General features: G+C 39.1%; 1 protein-coding gene across 1 annotated transcript in view; it reads left to right on the forward strand.

The window, feature by feature from the left end:
- Window positions 1–23,680, forward strand: part of KDM5A (lysine demethylase 5A) — a 51,516-nt gene continuing 27,836 nt past the window's right edge. Inside the window, 12 exon segments of the mRNA XM_030959452.1 lie at window positions 1–221; window positions 1,963–2,040; window positions 3,630–3,752; window positions 5,921–6,091; window positions 6,550–6,684; window positions 11,839–11,944; window positions 12,505–12,593; window positions 15,970–16,128; window positions 18,480–18,599; window positions 19,685–19,843; window positions 21,427–21,608; window positions 23,334–23,496. Of these exon segments, the coding sequence (XP_030815312.1) occupies window positions 57–221; window positions 1,963–2,040; window positions 3,630–3,752; window positions 5,921–6,091; window positions 6,550–6,684; window positions 11,839–11,944; window positions 12,505–12,593; window positions 15,970–16,128; window positions 18,480–18,599; window positions 19,685–19,843; window positions 21,427–21,608; window positions 23,334–23,496 (1,650 nt within the window). The 5' untranslated portion in view covers window positions 1–56.

A 23,680-nucleotide genomic window follows, 5' to 3' on the forward strand; every position in this document is an offset into this window, starting at 1 on the left:
CGTCCCTCTCCGCCCTGCGCTCCCGGCGGCGGCGGCGCCCCCCTCCCCCTGCGGCCATGGCGGGGGGCGGCGGGTCGCGCTACGCGGCCGAGTTCGTGCCGCCGCCCGAGTGCCCCGTGTTCGAGCCCAGCTGGGAGGAGTTCAGCGACCCGCTCGGCTTCATCGGCCGCATCCGCGGCCTGGCCGAGAAAACCGGCATCTGCAAGATCCGGCCCCCCAAGGTACCGCCCGCCCCGGCGGCTGCGCCCGGGGGGCTGAGAGCGGCCGGGCCTCGGACGTGAGGGGCTGAGCAGGCCCCGCGCTCGCTCGGGGTTTCGTGTGTCGCTCTCCATAGGCCGCGGTGTCCGTGCCAGGGACGCCGAGGAACCTGTAGAATCTTTGACCTCCGAGCGGGGCTTTGTAGAGGCTGCTTTGAGCAGCTGGGAAGCGAATAGCGAGTGCATGGCCGTGCCCGGAACTTGGTGCTATTTTTATTTCCAAAACGCCAGCAGTCGGCTTGGGAAAGCCGGGAAGGCTTTGTAGGTGATATCGGGCGTTTGCTCCGGGCGGGGAAGAGGGAGAAGGAAGGCTATTTGTCCGTTGTGGATCGTTGGTCATAAACACAATTTTTAGATTGTTAAGAGGAGGACGGCGAACCTGTTCGTGTACGGGCATTGCGTTTGTGCCCAGCTTTTCAGGAGCAGCTCAGTCTCTTGACGGCTTGGTGTTTTCTTAGGGTCACCTGCCCATCAGGCACTTACATCATTAAATTGTTAAAGTACAAATAAACTTCAAATGCAGCTGTTAGTAAGACACTTAAAAGCAGTGAGAGAGGTAAAAACCTGAAAAGACAGCGTGTAACTGAGGGCACTGTGGGTATGGGGGTTGCTGATTGGATTTTGTGGCTCTCCCCTGACCTGCTTTGGTTCCCGGAATGTGTTCAGTTGCTTTAATGACATGGTGAAAGCTTGACCTCCAAGGGGCTGCCCTTTCTAAAATAAGCTGCATAGCTCAGGTGGGGAGGCCACAAGGAACAGATCCAGATCCTGTTCATTGAGGATAAGTGGAACTTTCCTGGCTCTTGGATGCATTGGTGTTCCTCTGAGGCTGCTGAGCTGCTTGCCCTGCAGGGTTTCACAGGGCATGTGTGTTGGTTTGATTTACAACCTGCAATAATTGCTAAATCACACATTTCATACTACCCTGATGGATTCATTGCTTGTTTCCTCTTAATAGAAGTTGTAAATATTTAAGGTTGTGCTCGAGGCCTTTACATGCTGCAGCAGATTGTGTGGCTTGGCCACCTGTAATGGCGTGTCCTCCTTCAGCTATAGTCACTGCCAGGTAGATCTGCTGTGACTGAAGCTTTGGTAAAATGTGCTAAAAAGCTGAATTACTTGTTTTGATGTTGTAACTTGGTTTTGAGAGATGGAGCTGGTCGGTGGTTGCACCGACCCCTGACAGTGCAGAGAAAGTCATTATTTAAGGCTCAATTCCTGTTAAAGAATTGGGCTCCTGACTGGTGGTCTTGTCTTTATTGAAATGACTGTGGACAAGCAGCAAACCATTAGATATGTTATGGTGTGCCTGATTTAGTCTTTGTTGCTGTTGACCCTGAGGATTTTTCAGTGTGCAGGATATATGGATTCTTTATTTAAAGTAAATACACTCTGTAGCTGGTTGGTTGTTTATCTCGTGTTTAAGCTTAGCATGAGGTAATGCATACTGAGATGCTTTGAACCTTATTTTCTTTGACATTTTTGAATCTGTGAGGATCTTCCTTCAGACTAAAATATGGTGGGAGGAACATTGTTGTATAAGCACAAAAATGTCTTAAAATTGGAAAATGATATCACCAGTTGTTCTTAGAAACTAATTTACTATTGGAAACTTGTTTACTCAGGCATTATTAGGGTGTTTGGTTTTGTGCCTTTTCCAGAGAAGTTTCTGGAAGCATTCAAATGTGTTTCTGTCTCTGTTTAGGACTGGCAGCCTCCATTTGCATGTGAAGTACAAAGTTTTCGTTTCACTCCACGAATTCAGCGCCTGAATGAACTGGAGGTGAGCTTTTCCACTGTTGATATTGTTTTGTGTTTGTACTGAAAGAAAGAGGTCTCCTTGCTTGAGATTTGCATCTTGGCAGGTTTCTGGATGGGGGGACACTTTAGAAGCCCATAGACCTTATTAATGTTTATATTTGGCAGTGGGAGAGTTTGTATAAAATAACTCTCCCTTGATTTGAGAAAAATCTGGTTTTTATTTTATTACCCAAAATAACTACAGGAGTTTTTCACATTCACCTGGTAGTGTCTAGAATGAATTCCAAATATCATGTGTGTAGTAAGAACAGCCAGTGTCTAGGCTTCAGAGCTCCACAGGCAATGATTTTTTCCTCTTAAAATATTTCCTGCTGCTCTGATGCCTCTGGTTACCTCGTACTGTTGTAATAATGCCTTTTAAGCCTTAAAATTATTTTTATAGGCTTATTACAGCTGGTTAATTTTATGATTTAAAAACTTATGTGAGCTGTCTTGAAAGCAGTATGACCTCCATTGTGTCCTGGTTTTTCTTTTCTCTGCAACATTTCTCAAAGCCTTGCTTTGTTCACATACCAAAATGTCATTTGGCTTGTAAATGGGGCTCCTTATGTAGGGTGATTTGGGTACTCCAGAGAAGAGGCCCTTTGTGTGGGTAAGGCAGATATAAAAACTGGTAATATCTAAAAACTGGCATATATAAAAACTGTTGGTAATTCCTCTCCTTCCCACCAATAATTGTCCTGTTCACACCACCACTGTGTTGAGTTTTAACTTCTTTTTGTCAGGATTGGGATTAAATGCATGGATGGTATTTCTTGTTTGAACTGAGATGTTTATTAGTTCTTATCTATGTTACAGTCTCACAAGGCATCAGTTCTACAGCATTTCACTCTAACAAACTAAAAAAAAGGGAGCCCTATCTCTCTTTCTACAAGGCCTTTTAATCTCTAATTAAGAAATGATGCTTAAATTATTTTTACTTTTAATCTAATAACCAACCACCCATGGCCCGCAATGCGGACTTTATCTGATTACACAAAACCACCCAAACCCATGAAGAAGGAGGTAAAGAAGGACCAGCTTCCAGCCTAAAACCTCTATCTTGCTGTATATATATTACTATATTCTAAAACTTTAAACTCTTAAGTTTTCTACCATGTGATATTACACACTTCTATTCAAACTGCACACCCATAATCTGTTTTATCATTCTATTTTGGACCCCTTTTCCATGGCCTCAGGTCAAATGCAGTGTTCTCTTGAGGGTCACAATTAATAATTGTTCTTGTGTTTCTCCCTGGAATGCTGATTATTTCATAAGTATGCATTTTGCTTTCAGAATAAGAAATTATTTAGTAGGAATTTAATTTATAGTTTGTTAAATGCAGAGAGAAAAGCATATATAATTTTCTTTTTTGTAAAGTCTTTCTTTTTAGCAATATTTCTATTTTTAGTTTTATTTTTTTTACCTGACAAAAGAAATACCTCCCCCCAAGTTGCATGTTGAAAATATAAACACTATAAAAACTTACCTTGTTTTCTCTCAGGACTGTAAGATTTTGTCACATTTGCTTTTGAACATACATGATTGTCTTCCTTTACTGATTCCAGGCAATGACAAGAGTGAAACTGGACTTCTTGGATCAGTTAGCAAAATTTTGGGAACTCCAAGGATCCAATTTAAAAATCCCTGTGGTTGAGAGAAAAATACTGGATCTGTATGGTTTGAGCAAGGTAAGTATTTGTAGCCCTTAGGCAGACAGGGATTTCGGTTTTCAGTCCAGCTCAAGAAGCCAAGCAAGAGGAAGGGCTTGTGTTACAGTGCTAATCTCATTAATCTGGAGATTAAATAAGTGGGGAAAATACAGTGAAAAAAACATTTCTAATTTGAATGTTTATGGCAAACACCTCACAGTGTAATTAAATTAGTTACCTTTGGCTGGATTGGTTGGATTCCATACAGCAGGTATTTATTACCTTGTTTAGCTTGAATGTCCTGGTGTCAGCTGGCCTCTTGATTTTCAGTTCTCCATTTTTACATGTGGTGGAGCTGCAAGAGTTTGAGGTGTTCTTTGGGAAGGCAGCAGTATGCCTGTGTGCATTTCAGCTCTGATCACCAATTCTGTAATGAATTGTTGCAGTTTCTCCTTCCTCTCTTCCAGCAGAGGTTTTTATAAACACATCCTTGAAAGTATATTATGTCAACTCCAGGAATACTTACTTTAATTTCCAAAGCAGACTTGGCTTAAGGCTGGCTAGAAATGAATATTTCCATAGTTATGTTTGGTGAACACACCAAACTTCTTTCAAAGTTTATGCACAAGTCTCTGTTGGAATTTGGTTTTGCACTGGCAAAATAAATGTACCATTGTAGACTTAGCTGCTAATAAATATAAATAGGTAGATTTCTTCTTGCAGGGAAAAGACCGAAGTTCTGGTAGTTCTAGTGCTTCTAGGTTAGAGCATCAGTTTCCATTCCCCATCAAGATTTGTTTCTCTTAGGTAAGTAAAAATGTAAATGGGTATATTTTCATTTTAAAAAAGTCAAGTATTTTGGAAAGTCTGGAAGGGCTGATAAAATGCAGAGAAAAGCTGATAAAATGTCTTCCTGTATTTTTTTTTCTTTTTGTGTCTATGGTGGCTTACTGGGATATGCAGAATATCAGAGAGGTACTGGAGAATATCTGGGTCACTGTAGTGAGCTGGAACTTTCCAATTGGCTGTGGATTTGCAGCTCTGAGTTGATTTGGTTCGTTACTGGCTTCTTTAGCTGTTTGTTCATGCATAGATAATTTTAGAAAAAAAAATTTCCTGGAAAATTTAAAGATAAATTTGAAATTTAGGACAGGTTTCATTTTAAAAGGTTTTTCTATTTCTTTGTAAATACGAGGAAAAATAATGATCAATATTATTATTTTTTTATTTAAGTGTAACTCTGTGTGATTATAGAACAAACCAGAATTAATGAATTTACTTGTCACTATCACAGTTAGACTTCTCATTTTACCTCAGCCTCACAAGCAAACCATAAATTTCACTCGAGCAGTAAAATGTTTTTGCCTTGAGGTTTCTAACAGTATGTGAAACATTAAGCTTGAAATTTAGTCCTCGTGTGTAAAGAAATGCAATGCAAAACTATACTGCTGTAAAATTATTATAGTCTTACAATAATATAAATGGAATTATAATCCATTTGTGTTTTAAGTTGTTTGGCAGTGAAATTAAAAGGAATGGAGGCAGTGGAAATGTGGCCTGTGTGTCGGAGGAAGTAACTTATATTGCTTGCAGGCAAATGGTCTTGTTTTTAATTGTATATACATATAGATGTTAGCAGTGATAGTTCTGTATGTGAATTACTGGTCTCAAACCAATTGAAGTCATGTGTAATAACTGGACTGAGTTGGAAGGTAAATTTACTTTTCCCTCTTTTTATAGTAGTCTCTCTTCCCTTCAGGGTTTTGTGAGAGTTCTGAGCTCCAACACTCCCTTCTGCCTGGGGTCTGGTAAAATGGGCTTTATTGCTGGCCAGGCTTGTGTTTTAGCAGAGTACAAGTCTGGTGAGGGTTAACTTTTCATTTTGTTCTTGTGGTAGGTTTTGTATCTTTTCCAGCACATGATAAACCTTAACTGTTGGACTCCTCCTGTCACAGACAGTATGCAATTTACATTTGCTAGTAAATTAAAAATCACATTAAATATATGAAGCAGTAAGAATAAGTAAGTTGTTACTTATAATATTTTATAATTTGTTATTAAAGGACTAGTCTTTCAGGAAACAAAAGCTAATTCCAGGATTCTGTCACTTTTCATGGAACCTTTTAACATTTGATTGGTTTAATTGATTCTTGCTTTACACAAGCTGGCGAGAGCAGCTCAAAACCTGGAACTTTTTTTTATTTCAGATTGTTGCCAACAAAGGAGGCTTTGAAGTAGTGACCAAAGAGAAGAAATGGTCTAAAGTGGCGAGTCGGCTTGGCTACCTGCCAGGGAAGGGCACGGGCTCCTTGCTCAAGTCTCACTATGAACGGATCCTGTATCCCTACGAGCTCTTCCAGTCTGGGGTCAGCCTCATGGTGAGATGCTCGTCTTTCATGCTATGAAGAGGGTACCCAAAAGGCACACAGAGTGCTGTGTTACTCCATGTGAAACTGGGACATGGGGTCAGTGCTGTTAGAAGCTCCAGCTGTGCCAGCAAAGCTAGAACCACCCTCGTAGTTTTCTGTGACAGGCTAGAAGTTGTAACATGACCTTGTGTAGTCTGGTATTTCTTTATAGGATTGAAGGCAACCGTGTTGGGAAGGAAAACAAGGCAAAAGATGATATGTTTAATTAGAAATGTTTATTTTTCTCTTGATAATCTGCTAGCTGGGATTCAGTTTTCTTATTTCAAGGGTGAATGAATTAATTGGCCTCTTTTCCAAATAGTCTGCGTGACTTCACTTGTCCTTTTTCTTAGTACACAGAATGATTCATAGGCTCTGGAATGATTAGCACTGCCTGACCAACAGTGTCCTGTGCTTTGCTCCTCTAGGGCATCCAAAAGCCTAACTTGGATCTTAAGGAAAAAGTGGAGGCTGAGGACCTCAGTTCAGATGCCCAAGCTTCCCCAAAGCAGGCTTCAAGGATGAATGTTATGCTGAAGAGAACCAGGCGTGTCAAATCCCAGGTATTCTTGTTGATCAGCTTTTACACACAGAGAATTCTTATTTCTCCCACCAGTGCAGCAGCCTTTGGCTGTGGGAACCTGCTCAGAAGCACCACTGGGAAGCAGTCTTCATTTAACTAAAATCCACAGAAGTAGCTCTCAGTTTGTAACTGAGAGCTGGTTTGATACAGCATATGCACTGTTTGTGTCAAAACTTGTGAAAGTTGCTTTTTGTTTACTGACAAGTGATCTAAGTACCTTGGTAAGGAATGCATCTGTGAAAACAAGACAGAAAGCTGTTTGTGAGTGGATGTTAAAGCTTCTGCTTGTACAAAGTTCTAGAACTTTTTAAAACCTTTTTAAAATATGCCTCTTGATGACATAAATGCAAATACATGTAGGTAATGGTTAATTGTGGAATTGCATGTGGGACTAACTATCTCAAGCTGGGCAGGCAGTTCTGAAGAAGAACTGAAACAGATGTATGAGGAGATGATCGGTGAGTGATGGCTGGAACTGTATAGGAGTTCTACAGTTTTTCTGCTTTTCTTCTGAATTACTGGTGTTATAGGAATATCTGGGATTCTAGTAGGTGATATTAACTCCTGGGAGGTACCCCTGAGAAAATCTGAGTTCAGACTGAATCACCACCATTTAAAATTACTGTCTTACTGAAAATAATTGTGGGGTATTGCCCTGATGGCTCTGTTGCACTGTTTAAATCAGGCCTTCCCCTTCTGACAGAGATACTCCTTGCAGGCAGCATCCTGAGGCTTTTCACATGAAGTCTGGTGGCTCCCTGCTGGCTCATCAGCAGAGCGTGGGTGAAAGCTGCATTTATATGCAACCAACTTCCTACTTGCTTCATCCTATTCTAGACTTAGCTCCAGCACCACAAGGTTTTTTTTTTTTAAACAATGCACCTTTCTTGTCACAGAGGTATTTGAGTATCCTTTATAATTTTTTGCCTTCTTCTCTGATGATTTCCTTTATATTTTTTTACCTTCTCTGATGGTTTAGACTGAATTGTCTTTTTTAGTGTGTTTTCTCAGCTTGCTAAAGCTGACCTGAAGTTATTTATCACAGCCATATAGCAGTGCATCACACAAGCAATCCCAGGCTTGTTGATCATCCCAGATCTCTCAAACAAAGTATTGGTAGTGAGCTATCCAGAAAATCTGAGAGTGCTGCAGGAACTTCATCAGTTATTTGCTGTGTGGAATTCTTCTTTGGATTTGGATGAATGTTATGGTGAAATGCCAGTATGTCCTTTTCCTCACACAAGGTGTAAAAGTGTCACTGTTTTGTCAAGGTCCTGTGGGATCTTTTTTCCTGCTGATTTCAGCACAATAATGGTTCTTGTCATTTCTCATTGTTGGAAAGATGATTCTTTGGTGATCCTGGCACTGTAAATCTGTTTCACTTTGTTTCAAGGGCCTGCAATTCAGAAATAAGAGAATTTTATTTAGGTAATCTGCAATATATATATATTTATTTATTTAAATGCCTTTTATTAGGCTTGTACTGTGTTATTTTTTAAGCTTTACAGTTACTAAAATGGCTGAAGTGAGTTTGTTAATACAGGAAGAGCTCATCCTACTTGCACAGCCAGGAGAAGTAGGTTTTGGCTGTGTTGGAAGCTGTGTATAACTATGTTAAGTCATCCCTGGAGAAGCATTTAGAGACAGATTTTTCCTCAGTATCCAGAAATGGTAGCAGTGTAAGTAAATATCTGAGAACATGGAAACATTGTTCCAGATTTCAGTGAACCTTTTTATTGTAGACAGGACTCTGTTTATTGTCTGAAATGCATACCTGGAATTGGACCAGAGGTTGTCTAAACAATCTTTAGAGAGCCAGTTATATGCAAGTAATGTAAAAACCTACTAAATAAATGTCATTCTGCTCTAGCTGAAACATCTGAATGATTTGTGTGTAGTGTGCCAAGTAGCCCAGTGCCTGGATAGTGAGCATAGTGGATAGTGCCAGTGAGCATGGATAATTCCAGAGACCTCTGCAGATCCTTAGATCTTTTCCAAGTGCTAGAAGTAGTTTCCAAAGATCCTCTGCATCTTCTTGCAGATAACTTACCTTAGAATGGGCAATTAATAAGAAAGTATAAATACAATATTCAGAAATGAATGAAATAGAGAAACATCCTCAGCAGTAGAAAGGGGTGAGAGACTTTGAAAAAGCAAATTCCAGGATTTTTTGAGAATGTGAAAAATGAAAGAAAATAGGGAATGGATGTCCTCCTCTGTGAAGGATAGCTTGAGAATCTTTGGATACAATAATGAAATGTCAGTTGAAAACATTGTCTCTGAATAGGAAGGGAATAATTAGATGGTGAGCAGTTATATTTAAAAAATAAACTTAATGCTTTATTCTGTTTTCTCTGAAGAAAGCTTTCACAAATAAAAGCTGGAGAAAAGCAACTGAGTTCCTAAAGGCTTGTAAAGAAAATGACAATAAAAAGTAAATTAATTCAGATTAGGAAAAGAGAATATCCTTAAGGAAAGCTTAAATTTAGGAGAATACTTTCTTAGAAAAGGATAATAGTATCTTCATAGATGATCTGTTAGGGTGGATTTTAGCTGACAAGGGATTTGTCTAATGAGGCTATGTCATGGTGATTTCTGGTAAAGAATTGCAGTACTGGAACAAAAAGTGCTGTTTTCTCAAAGAATATTAACTTAATGTCCAGAGAATTTTCTTAAAAACAATTCTAAGTAATGAATCTGTTTTCAGGTTTCTTTATGATTGCAGAATAACACAGTAAAATAAGCTTCAGGTGTTTTTGCTTGAAAGATTTCTTTTCATGTTAATAACTGTGAAACAAAAGAACTCTGGGAGATGCTGACAAATTCCCCAAACATGTAAATATTTTGGTTACTGGTTGTAACCGTTGTACATGGGGGATGGAGGAGTGGGGTTGCAAATGTTTCAGAATTGATGAGGGGTGAGACAAGAGAATAGTGAGTGAATCCAGTGTAACTGGATTGTGTTATTAGGTTGGCCCATATACAAGAAGAACCCTTGGGTTGTACAGTTGAGAAAGGAAAAGACAAAGTCTGTATCCTTCAGGACAAAGAGGAGATAAGAGTAGAATCACAAATTAATCAAGTTCATTTCACTTGTGTAGAGAAAATATAATGCAAAAGTGAGCTGGAGTTTTGTGTTGTTAGTAGTGAGAGAATGGCAAGGATTGCTGCTGCTTCCATGCACTCGCAGTTGTGAGTTTGGCTTTTTTTACAGTCTTAAAGGACACAGCAGAAAAATGCTTAATGGGGCTTCTGAAAACTTTAGATATTTACACCTTTAAGTATCAATATCTGGTCAGTGTTCATGAGGTTACATAGGAATCTGATTTTTGAAAAACATTCGTCTTCCAATATGCAAACTGTTCTTTTTCAAAACTCTGTAGCTCTTTCCACCTGAGCATGAATGAATTTCATCCACTAAGGTTTAGTGGTATCGAAGTAAATCTGAGCTGAGGAGTTATGAAAATATATTTAGGTAAAGTATTTTTAAACCAAGCTGTAAAACTTCCTTGCTGCGTGTTAATGATTTGCTTTTATTAAATATGATAATAAAATTATTTTTTATATCTCATTGAGAAAACCATCTTTGGACACAATAGTAGGAGAAATTGAGGAGACTGTTGTTGAAATGATGTCTGTGCTGAAATATGTGGGTTGATCCTGTCAGGTTCTATTAGTTGAGGGAATGGTTGAGTTGTTAATGAATTTCAAATGGAAAAGGAGGAACTAGGAAGTCTCTGGTGTGTTTCCTTATGGCTTGTTAGCCAAAAAGTGAGGAATTGGTGAGGAAAAATTTGCATGATTGCACAGTAGGCTTACAAAGTTGGTCACATATAAAGTGCAAATGATTTAATAGCAATATATAAATGTTCAAAATAAGAGTATGAGCAGTAATTAGTTTGGAAAGATGCCTGTTAGCGTGATGCATACCCAGTTCAGTGGGAACAGGGACTGCAAATATCACTAAAAATTCCTTAGAGTAATAATGCATAGGAAACTATACTTCAAATGTCTTCTGGAAGCAAGAAAAACAACTGATTAAGGCAGAAGAATAATCTTTTTTAATGTTTATTGCCAGTGTATTAGAACTTATGCTAAACACCATTTTAGAAGATTTTTTTGGGGGTTTTTTAAATAATTGATTAAAGACTTTAAAGGCATGTCACCCCAAGGGACAGGCATGAGATATCAGGCCATAACTTTGAAAAATAACAGATGAAGTATCATCAGGAAGCTAACTGAAGAATAACTTCTTTAAAATTACATGCCCACCTTCAAAATTGATAGTCTTGCTGAGATCTTTTAAGATCAGTGAGTTTCAGAAGGAAGTTTTTGAACAGTGAGAATTTAGTGGCCTTCTGTACCACATCAGAGAGATTTTTCAAAGTATAAGGAGGCAGCATACAGAAAAATGCCAAGGTAATTGTGTTGCAGATAAAAGCAGAATATTTTCTTCTTTTTCTTCTTTTTGTTGTTAGATTAGTGGTATTGATGTGAGAAAATGAGGTAGGTCAGTAATGGGAAACAGAAAGAAGTTCATTAGAGCAGAAAACTCAGGAAACATCGCTGGCAGGGGCATGGAGCTGTCACCAAATGGGTCTTTTTACTTCTGATTTTGAGCTTGCAACATGAGTAGCTGTGATCTGAATTGTGCTCACAACATTTCATCACAAATAAGCCCAGAAGCAGCCAAGCTTAAGGAAGTTGGTTGGAACTCATTAGTGTCCTGTGGATGTATCTACTCAGGGAAGCAGATAAGGAAATCCTGTTGAAACTGCGTTAAAATCCAGGCACTTGACTGAATCATGGTTATTTTGGAAAAAGTTGCTCTGGCAGTCTTATTATTTTTTGCAAAATGTCAAACCTAGTTCTTTTATTTGCTGTAGAGGTCACTTCTTGTAGTTGATTTGAAATGTTAGATGGGAAATAATTTGGAAATTTGGGGCAAAAATTCTTTCTCTTACTCCATTTGCATATGTTCATTGCCTTTAGGAACAGAAAATCATATCTTTTCAGGCCTGCTTCTGTTGATGAGCACATTTTCTGGGAGAGTGGAATAGAAACAAATTGTGAAGAAACCTGGAGGGGAAATATTGGTGGTTTGTGCTGATGTGGTCTTGTATTTATTTTTTAGGCAGAGGCTGGAGAAATGAGTAGAAACACTGAACTAAAGAAGCTGCAGATCTTTGGAGCTGGACCCAAGATGATGGGACTGGCGTTGGGAGCAAAGGATAAAGAGGGTAATTAAATCTTAGGTTCTTAGCTTTCTGTGAGTCCTTTGCTTTCACTGAGACTGTTAAATCTTCCTGAATGTCTCTAGAGACAGTATTAAGAAGAAGGCAAATCAAAACTGGAAAAATAAAGCTAAGTATTCTAGGGTTTCATTCACTAGAGATTTACAGAGTGCTTCATATAACTTGGCAGAGTTTCAGCTCTTGATGTATTATATAGTAACAATAACAATTAAGCAGCTGTTCCATGAACCGAGTGACTGAAAGGGGAGGCAGGATTTAAAAGTACTGAAACTGATCCTGCCAGCAAAGTGCACAACTTAGGTGTTTAATTCACTGTTTTTCATGAGGCCATTGGGATCACCTGTGAGGATAAACAAAAGATATTTTTCCTAATCCCTGTTGATTTTAGATTGGCCAGATATAACATGACATTTTTGCTTTCTTTGGACTGTTCAGTAGTTTCTGATCTGAAAGGCAGGGTGCCAGGCTGGGTGTCTGTGATGTTTTTACAAGTGAAGTCTATCTTGATGTTGCATTAATGGCATTTAATTTCATTTTCCTTCCAGATGAGGTGACACGAAGGCGCAAGGGAACCAGATCAGAGGCGTTTGGGATGCAGATGAGACAGCGCAAAGGAACCCTCTCTGTCAATTTTGTAAGTCTGATGCCTTTGCTGTGGTTTCTGATAGAAAGGACTTGGTTGTTTTACAAAGATTTTTCTTTTTCCTCTGAAAGAACTCCCACCCCATTCATCAACAGATGAATGAATGCATGCTGCAGCAGATGATACTGTTTTGGGAAGAAAGAACAGTATTTTGGAAAACAATCTGTGCTCAAGACTTTTGTTTTCATCTTTTGGATAGGAAAGCTGGTGCAGTGTGAAGCTTTTTGCTGATCATAGTTGCTACATGCTTGAATGCCTTCAATAGTTCAGTTTTTGTTAGAGCTCCCCTTAGTAGAACAACTATAATACTGCTTCTTTTTCTTAGAAGAGATTCTGAGGTGCTCCACTACTTCAGGAGTTTGTGTTTAGCAATTCCACATCTTGTGTCTTTTCTGTTTTGAATTTAAATAGGAAAAATAAAACATTTAGTTCTCTGATGTTTGTCCATGGAAAAGCAATGTACAGTTGTTCTTAATGCCTTTCATAGAATGTGACTTCCTACTTTTAAAGTGTCATAACTTAACATGTGTGTGCAGCCCTGAATGAGGAGCTGTGCTTTTATTGTCTAAAGAATGAGACTCTTTACTTAGAATTCAGCAATTCCTTTTTTTTTTTCTTAGCTTGAGAACACTTGCAAAAGCTTATCTTAAATTTCAACCATGGAAGGCCAAGGCAACCTAAAGACTCTACTAATCACATTTTTATATGAGGGGGGAAAAAAGTGGGAGAATTTGGATATTTAAAAACCAGATCACTCTGCCATTGCAGATCAGTTAGGATTTGTGTGACTTGAACTTTTTGAATTGTGCTACTGCCTCTGAGTATATGGTTTTCCTAGGCCAAGTGAACTTTGATAATTTTAACTATGCTTTAATTTTAAAATACTTTGTCTAGTCTCTTGGGGTTTTTTTATGGAGCACTATTATTTACTCTTTTCATTTAACCTGTATTTATAAAAGGAAACGGAAATCCTGTTAAAACAGAACTTTTTATGAAACTATATTGTTAAACTAATATTTTGAAATTCTGTGACTTAGTACTATTTGGTTCCACACTTTTTTTTAATACCTGAATAAGGAAAGCAGTCCTAAACACACTGGTGATGTGTTTACGTCATATAACACTGGGCTGAAAAATACTGTGGTGCAGTTTTGTGTGTATTTCTCCATCATTTATCTTTTTTTAAAGTGCTAACTATGAAATTGATTTAATTTCGTGAATTGTTGCAGTAAGGTAGAAAAATCATAAAGAAAGGCTTCATAAAATCAAGCCTGCTGTCCTGGAATCAGTGTCTGGCTTTATCAGAGCTAGCATTTTCTAAGTTCCCATGTGAAAGCAATCCTGTTGTGAGCAATTTGTTAACATAATAATCTATTCCCGGGTAAAAAAATAACCTGCACCTGCATAAACTGTTTTTGCACCATTAGATAGAAAAATAAAAATTATCTTTCACATACAACTGTCCCTGCACGTAGACACCAAGAGTTTGAGTTGCCAATCAATACAGAGTAACAGTTTGTTCCTAACCAATAAAAGTAATTGGCCAGTAAACTACTAACCAATTGGAGTCCCACAAGAGGTTTATAAAACTGTGTAAAAAGGAGTTCTGTGAATAAAGAATGGCCTTTTTCCACCATGAAGAAAATGGAGTCCAGTGTGATTTACTCCCATTGTGAATTACTAACTGGGAGATAAAATGCACCTTTTTATCTCCTCCTCTCTCCCTGATGCATATGATTATATATATCATCATAGTCTTACTCTGTTTTTACATGGCTAGTAGGATTTTTTGTTGTTATTGCATAATCACAGGTCTGCTTGTTGTGAATGTCTATTTCAATGCAGTTTTTGTATTTGCCACATCATCATGCTAACATAGAGGTTGCATATGTTAATAGGAATTTAGAGAGAAGACGGTATTACCAGTGAGAGGTAGCTAGTGAGGACCACAAAAAGCTTAGGATTGCCATTTTCATGCATTGCTAAGTTTAGGGAAGAGAATATGAAAGTGCTTGCTGAGGTACCCTCCCTCCTTTCTATGTACTTGCAACAAAAGCAGCTGGTTTGGTGCTTTGGACAGACATAATATTCCATGAGGGTGAGTGTGTGGAATTTTTTTTTTAAAAGGGAAAATGATATGCCTCTGAGTAGAGCTGCATTATTTTTTAAAATAGTTTCTTAAGAAACCTGAGCAGTGTCCTTAAGAAGTGTATTACTGCATAGCTGGGAGGTTGCATACTTAACTAGGCCACTGTAACTGGAGATGGGTTTGTCATTAACTATTTAATCCACCTGAGCCTAATCAGCTGAAGTGCACATGTTTTTGTGACATCTTGATTAAATTAACAGACCCCACCAAACACAGCCCCACCCCTTCTGGTGTTACTTGGAGCTGTGTGAAGGAAATGTACACAGCCTGAATTGCCAGGGGCTGGTGGAAGTAGTGGCAGAATTTGGAGTAGGTGTCATTCATGAAGTTCATGCTGTTAGTAAAAATTTATACAAAAGGTAATTTTTTAGCAAAGATAATGTAATACCTAGATTTTTTTTTCATTTAGATTGTTACAGTTCTTCAGTAGCATATTAAATGCTTCTATGAATTAAAGTTCTTTGCACTCTGCAGGAAGCTAGAGTAAAGAAAATATGAAATCTCTTCATAAGGTTGATTTTCTCTCTGGCCCCAGAGAATGTCTCCCAGTCAGTGTTGTTCTTGTTGAGAGACTATCTTGTACAACTTCCAAAAACTGTTTGCTGTTGTATGGGGATTAATACTTCTCTCTTATCACTTGGAGTTTTTATTCTTTGCTTTGGAAAAAAATGAGAAAGAAGTTGGTACTTTTACATGTGGTTTCCTTTGCTTCCTCATGAATTTTTAGATTGAAATCTGTAAGTTTGTGGATTTCATGATCTCTTTTTCATTGCAAGGATACCACTAGTACTGTTGCAAGTGATGATGTGTGTATTTCTGAAATACCTTTTTGAGATTTTCCTTGGCCATGCAGTCTTTGTAGAGATTTAGTTTAAATTGTTTTCCATGATAACAGGGCTGAAGAGAGGGAGTTCTAAAAACTGTAACTTACTCTTTTGCTTAGAATAACAAGAGTGAGATGCTGCTTGAGTTAGATAGCAAAAGGTAGTCCAACTGAACTGGATAATTATTTTGCAGCACCTGAAGTCCTCCTGCCCCCAGTGCTGCTTTGGGAATGAAACATAAGCTATCATTATCAATACTTCTCAAAAACCAGGGTTGATGCTCATGTACTGGACTTCAGGATATCATCCTTTTTTCCTTAGCTTAAGTAAGGCAGAGTAAGGCAGGCTCTGGATGAGAAACTTCTTGTAACTTTTTTTTTTTTTTTTCCCACAGGTTGATCTCTATGTTTGCTTATTTTGTGGTAGAGGAAACAACGAGGATAAACTGCTGCTGTGTGATGGATGTGATGACAGCTATCACACCTTCTGCTTGATTCCTCCTCTTCCTGATGTACCCAAGGGTGACTGGAGGTGTCCAAAGTGTGTTGCTGAGGTACAGTTCAAGATTACTGAATCTTTGTATGTGTACTTGTGTTCCTGGAAAGATCAGAAGAAGAACAGTTCAGCAATCCATCCATGTAGAATGCATAGTTTGTTTTGGAATATTGCCAAGATGAGCCTTGAATTTTGGTTGATGAGCCATAAGGAGAGAGAACCATTCCTTCTAGATCTTGGGCATAACCTTTGTTTTTGATATGGCTATGTGACAGGTAAAAAATTGACCTTGGTGTATTAAAAGCTGAAACTCAATTTGGTAATCTGGAAGTGTGAAATTAGTGGTGAGAAGTAGGGTTATAATGGATGTTTCCACATAATGATGACGCAATTTATAAACTATGAAGTAAATAAAGTATGAAATTTAGGCATAACAGGAGCTTTGATTATTGGAAAGACATTATGGCATTGTTCAGAATGGCTTGTAGCAGAAAGTGAAAAAAGTAATTTAAAATTTTGTTGTAGCTATTTTAGATTTGGTTTAGTCTAAAAAAGGAACTGCTCAGGCTCTGAAAGTGGAAGCTAGTTGAATTTCATTACTCAAAAATGAAGAACTAGCCAGTTCTAAGAGATTGATCAACAGACAGCAAACATCACTTGATTGGTTTGATATTTGTCTTAAGGAAACAAATTTTGCAAGCTCAGAAAGTTGGTAGATGTAGGATTCAGAGGAAGAAGCTTACTGTTTGTAACTCTGTAATTACAAGATTGGCTTTCACTCTTGGGGCTGTGTTTTCCAAGGAGCAGTTGAGTACACGGCTTTATAGACCCACTTCCCCCTGTGCCCTTCTGCCGTGCTGGCTGCTGCTGGTTCCTTTTGGTGGTGTTTGCAGAGTTGTGCAGCCACAGGAGCTGGATCAGCTCACTGCTCTGACCCTTCACTGAGAGATGAGGCTGTCAGATGAACTCAGGCAGATGCTGCTTAAAGAAAGGTGGAAATTCATAGCTGCAAGGGAAGAGGTGAAATGTTCCCTTTGGGCTGCTGTTCAGAGAGTGGATTAACCTACTTCTTTATTTTCTCTTAAGATGGAGCAATAAAGAATTAGGAAACTGCAGCAATCTAATATGGAGTTAATTTAGAGACTACAGTAGTAAATACAGTGGCTGCAACAGTTCAAGAATGTGGAAACTCAAGAAATTTCATTATTGCTAGTAAAAACAGGAAGAGATGTCACCCAAGAAAAAAACACAGGCAGGGACAAACCAGGAAAGATAAGGTGTCATATAATTTTTTACTAGCAAATGATACAGAAAATATTTGAAAAGTTTTGGAAAGGCATTGGAAGTAAGAGGTAGGAGAAAACACACGACTGTAATGTGTACTGGAAAGTAAACAAGTAACTGCAAAAGGATGTTTGAAGTATTCACTAATACTTTTTGCCTCAGTTTTTACTTTAGCTGTAAATTGTGCACAGATCTTTAATGTAATTTTACAGCAGGGTACTGGAACAGAAGCTGGGAAGAATAGGGTAAGGGCTCTTTATATGTATTTGGGTCAGCATTGTTTGACAGTGTTCACAGATGTTGTAGATTCTCTCTCACAGGCTCCATTTGAGAACCACTTGATACATGTTGGGAATAGTCTAAGGATAGTTCCTCTTGAAAAAAAACCAACAAACTTCTGGTGAATTCCTTTCCAGTCCTGTTTCTTTGACTGAAAAGCTGACTATTAGATATATTGAACACAAAGATGATGTAAAACTGTCTTGTGTAAATAGATATGGTGTCAGTTCCAAAGGAGCTGAGAAGGACACGTTAAAAATTAGTTGGGAGAGGAGCTGAAATGTGCACCAATTTTTTTTTCATTTTCAGCATGAATGGGGATAGAACAGGGAAAGACTTGGAGATTTTCTGTCAGATGGGTCATGTCTTTTGTGGGCTGTGTTGCCCTGTTCTAATTTCCTTTTTCCTCTTCCCTATTATATATTTTCACTGTGTCAAATCTATTGATGATTTGCTGACTTGATAAGACTGAAACACCTGGGGGGTTTGTTCCTGTGCAGTTATTCTGCAGGTGCTTGATTCCAGTGTGTACAGAAATGTCCTGTGGCTGTCTAAGCATCTTGTGCACACTCTTGCTTTGTGGCTGGCAGCAGTAGCTGATGAAATGTAGCTTTGGAGAGGAAAGCAGAAGTGTGCAGCCCTGGGGTTACAGGGTTAGATTAGCTTCTGTGCCGTTAATTCTGGCCTGTTTCCGTTGTGGTGTGACTGCCTGGGCTGGGAAACTCTCAAAACTGGTAGCTCATTGTGCTGGGTAAGGACTCAGATGGACACTAGGGCTTCTTGCTAAAAATGTAACTGTGTCAGAATCTGCTGCAGGGAACAATATTTCTGTGTTCTGTCTCCTAGGAATGCAACAAACCCCGAGAGGCCTTTGGATTTGAACAAGCTGTCAGGGAATATACTCTCCAGAGCTTTGGTGAAATGGCTGATAACTTCAAGTCTGATTATTTCAACATGCCGGTCCATGTGAGTTTCAGCTTTTGTTGGGATTCCTTGTAAGGGAAAAAGAGAAGAGCTTTCAGCTGGTCTTGGATTTTTGCTAAGACATCTTAGCCTTGTTTAAAGAGGCACCATAAGCTTCAAACATGTAAACAAATTATTTAGCTTGCTGGCATCTGGTCTCATTTCAGCTTCATTTCACCCTTCCCCTGCAATGGGTAGACAGCTTTATTGCTTGTGTTAGAGTTTACTGTACTAGGCACACTCTAGTTAAATGTTTTTGCCCTTTTTGATACACTGGAGTAAATATCTTGCTCATTTGGCATAGGGGCCCTTTTCCCGCCCTCCCTGTGTCTTTTGTCTTGGTTTAGTTTGTCCAGAGGATAAATGTTTGTTTTTCTTCATCTTACAGTATTTTCTTGTAGACAAGTCAATAGACTGAATCTGTCTGGTAATCACAGTGGGTTTGGGTTTTTTGGTTTTTTTGGTATGCATCACAGCAACGTTTTTCAAACTAGAATTTCTGCTTTGGCACAGTTCCACTGTCTTGTGGACTGCATGCAGCACCAAGGTCTTCCTCTCATGGTTCTTTCATAATTTATGGGCATTCTTGCTAAAGCCTCTACCTTTTAAGGACTCCAGTTTATCAGACAACTTAAGGACACGGAACAAAGCTTATTTTAAGAATAAGCTTTGTAAATTAATACATGTAAGAGTAATGCTCAGTTATATGAAGATCAAACTCCTGAACACAGTTTTATATCTGAATTTCTTTACTGTTGTTCAGAAATCTTGGTCATTATCTTCTGAAATAGTTTGGAATTTGCATGCTGATTTGTTCTCTTTGCTGCTTGATTTCTGCTGGCTGGCTCCTCTTCCCCTTGTGTTTTGCTGTATGTCTGGTGATTCCTTCTTCTTTTGTTTATTCCTTCTCTCTGAAACATTCTAACCACTATGGAGGAATAGAGACCAAAACTATGAGTTTGAAGAGATGGAGAGGAGAGGGGGAGTGACCTTGGTGTATGAAAATTCATGGGGAGTTAATAGTGATTTATTGCTTGAATGATAATTTTTGTTATCTGCACATACCATAACCTCTCTTCTGCTTTCAGATGGTTCCCACTGAGCTGGTAGAAAAAGAATTCTGGAGATTAGTGAGCAGCATAGAAGAAGATGTTATTGTGGAATATGGGGCTGATATCTCATCCAAGGACTTTGGGAGTGGCTTCCCAGTGAAGGATGGCCGACGAAAGCTGATGCCAGAGGAGGAGGTGAGGAACAGGATGTGCAAACTGACCCCATTCTTTGCTCTGTGTAAGATTTCACATTTAGACTTTAGGTCAGAAATCAGTGTGGATTTTTTCATGAAGAAATTGTTTCAGGCTTTTACATTCCTTTTGAGCAGAGCATTCATCTGATATTTGAGGTGGTTCTGCAGATCTGGTTGCTGATAACCAAGGTCTGTTTCATGATTTAAGTCACACCTGTTTTCTGTCACTTAATCTTAGCAGGCAAAGATGTGCAAGTTGTTGCAGTTTGTCTGAGTATGAGGAGGCTCTTTAATAATATTTTTTCTTTCTTGTTTCAAACCTTTTCATTATAGAGTTAGTTACAGAAACATAATTCTGTCCTCCTTGGGATGTTCTTAATGGGTGAAACAAACTAATTGGATTTAGCTTGTTTCTCTGGATGTACTGTAATAATGTAGATGTAGATGCAACATTCAATTATAAAAAATTCTATAAAGATCAGTTGGTAAGTGTATTACGTATTTTCCCTCAGACTTTACTGTAGCAAAGCAGTTTTCTTGCTGCTTGTATGCTGAAATTCAGACATGGTAAAGGTGTGGTTTCCTGATTACATAGCCCCAAATCAATTTATACTGCTCACTGGAAGATGTAATCTTGTTCGCTATCATCTTCCACCTCTTCCTACACCTTCTTATGTGTGCCTTTGTTGTCTATGCTGTGATTGTGTAGCTGCTTAGTGAGTCAGCACACTTCTATTTGTATGAAGGTAGTCAACTTAAAAAATTTCTTAACCAGATCTCTTAAGTCTTCTGACTCACTGCAATGTCTTTGTAGTGTCAGAGCAGAGGAAACAGCAGCAATGTTTGGCTGAGCTGAGGGTCTGACCAGTCCTTTCAGCACCTGTGGGATATATCTAAAATCCCAATCAATCTGTGCTTACAGCTTTTGTAAAAGTGGGAAGTAGATTAATGCTAAAGCACAGTAGTGGGCTTTTAAGGCTGTCTGGATTTTATAGTTTTTTGAACAAATTGTGTGTATTTGCAAGTAAAGGTGAGAGTGCTTAACAGGTAATGCTGTCCTCTCAGAAATGAGTGTGTAGGAATTTCTTCCCTTGAGAAACCTTTCTAAAGTAATCTGTACAGTAGATCAACATAAAGTGCAGTATGGTAAAATGGGTGTTTAAAAAAAGTTGAAATAGTAACATGAGATTCACTGTGTTGTGTACAATTTTAGGTTCTCCTGTATTACTGAAGACTTCTATCTTTAGGTCTTCTGCTGGCATTGCTGGTATTTTATTCCACCAGAAAAGCATGAAACCTGCAGTCTTGTGATGGGGAAGAAACTGAAACCTAAGTGTCTAAGCCTTGATCCAAAGAAGATGGGCTATGTTGAAATACTAGGACTGTTACTAAAATTTTAGTGTGATTGTTTGATGACTAGGGTATTTAAGGAATTATTTCTGGGTTTGATGTTCCATTGTTGCAGGAAATATCCCATTATTTACTATAGAAACGGATAGGCTGATGTTTTCATTTGTACTTTCCTTTTCTGCACTTGGTGTCCTAATGTTCTTCTGATTTGTTCAAATTTTACTCTTTTGGCAGGATTATGCTCTCTCTGGTTGGAACTTGAACAACATGCCCATTCTGGAGCAGTCAGTCCTTGCTCACATCAATGCAGACATCTCTGGCATGAAGGTGCCCTGGCTGTATGTGGGGATGTGCTTCTCCTCCTTCTGCTGGCACATTGAAGACCACTGGAGCTATTCCATCAACTACCTGCACTGGTATGGGCTGTCCTTTGTGCATCTACCTTACACTGCCCTGTTGGCTTTAGGAACTTTGTAGTTCTATTTTAGAGCTCCTCTGCACACTGAGGACATTTGTAAATGAAAAGCTGAATGTGCAGAGTGGTCCCTTTTCTTAACTGTGGCTGATTGAAAGTGAATACAGATGCTTTTTAAAGCATTGTAGTGGGTTGAAGGCAAAGCATTCAATTAAGGCAAACCCAGGACAAGCATATTAGTGCTTTTCATTACCTGATGAAATATTCTTGTGTGGCCAACATTCCAGTGTCACCATAAAATAACATGCAACAGGATCCTGCTTTACAGGATCCTATATATTTTTGAAGAAAGAAGTTTTTTTTGTTCAGAACTGAGTTGAGAGTTCACTGGTTCCCTCCTTTTATGATTTAAAATTGGGATGTGTGTGTGCTGGAAGCAGAGTTTGCTGTCTCATGGCTTCTAGAGGCATCAGAATTACTGTTCAGCAACAGATCCGTGTATACACAGACATACTCCTTATAAAGAGAAATTTGGAATAATTCTGCCTTTTGGGACAGCCCTGGAAGTGTTGTGCTGTTCAGCTTTTGTGTCTGAATGGAAGACTCGTGACAGATTAACTTTGGGCATTGCAGTGTTCTCCGTTCGTCAGACATTGTTACAGTGAGTGGAGCGGGGGGAAGACAGGGAGGGAGCTGTGGGAAGCTTTAGAAAGGTGGCAGGACATCTGAGAATGATCAGCTGATGGCCTTCAAACCGTCAGCTCAAAAAAGCTGCACATCTTTGAAGAAGCGCGTTTGCCAGCAAGGTCTGATGGGCACGCTCGGGAAGGGCATTACTGTTGTTCCCGGCTGAGCTGCTGTTGAGCGGCTCCGTGTGTCCGTCGGTCCGGCGGGGGTCCGTGTGTCCGTCCGGCGGCTCCGTGCCCCTGCAGGAGCGGGCATTGCCGGCTGCTGCCAGCAGAGGGCACCGCAGCCCGCCGGGAATGCTGCTCTCGCCTCTGGGATAATGCACGTCCATAGGGCTGTGTAAGCGGATCCTGCTTGTAGTTGCTAAAATCGAGTAAAACAGGTTTTAAAAAGAAGTCTCAGCTCTGTGGATGCTAGGGGTGGCAGTTCGTTTTGGTTAAAAAAGGACTGGAATAGTGCTTGATTAATTATTTGGTTAGTTTTGGTCCTGTTAATCTTTTTGTTCCCTTGTACTTAACTAATCCAGGTTGTTTGGCATTTTTTATCTTAATAGTCCAGATTTTTAGTAATTAGTTAGGAATTAGAGAGATTGCATGTATTTTATTCCACTGGCTGTTTTGTTGGTTTTACAAATATAACTTCAAGCCTAATTGAATGGAGGAGTACCATGATCTTTCTTAGCCTGTAGGTGTGACAGCCAAGGTTTTGTTTATTAAGCCTAATTCCTTCTTCCTGAAGGAAAATAATTGCCCATTTTACCCCTTTGGGGAGTGTGGTAAGTGACAATTATCTTCCATGTTAAGCTTGTCAGGGCAAATCTTCTGTCAAGTATGCTGAGAATTGTGTTGCAGTATAACTGATTTTTCAGATTGGAGTAATACATCCTGAAGAAGATGCTTGTTGATTAAATACATTTTTTTAATCTAGGTGTAAAATGGCTGATGAGGCCAATGCTGCTGGCTGTGAGGTTGCTTTACAGCTGGGTGGCACCATCAGTTCCCTCCCACTTGTGTTCATTCCTGTGCTTGTGTTTTGGTAGGGGAGAGCCGAAGACGTGGTATGGTGTGCCCTCTCATGCAGCAGAGCAGCTGGAAGATGTGATGAAGGAATTGGCTCCTGAGCTCTTTGAATCCCAGCCTGATCTCCTGCATCAGCTGGTCACTATTATGAACCCCAATGTGCTGATGGAACATGGTGTACCAGTGAGTAGCACACAAGCATTTTTTACATAAGTACTTCTATGTGCTCTCTTTTTTTCATTCTCTGCCCGATTTGTATAACAATGGTTTGGCATAACTCTGAAGAATTTTTATTTGCATATTCATTACTTATAGGGTGTTTTTTAAAGCTGTTTTCTAGATTCTTCTGTGGACTAACCAGGAAATT

This window comes from Camarhynchus parvulus, chromosome 1A (assembly GCF_901933205.1).
Source record: "Camarhynchus parvulus chromosome 1A, STF_HiC, whole genome shotgun sequence".
In the NCBI taxonomy this organism is placed as follows: Eukaryota; Metazoa; Chordata; class Aves; order Passeriformes; family Thraupidae; genus Camarhynchus; species Camarhynchus parvulus.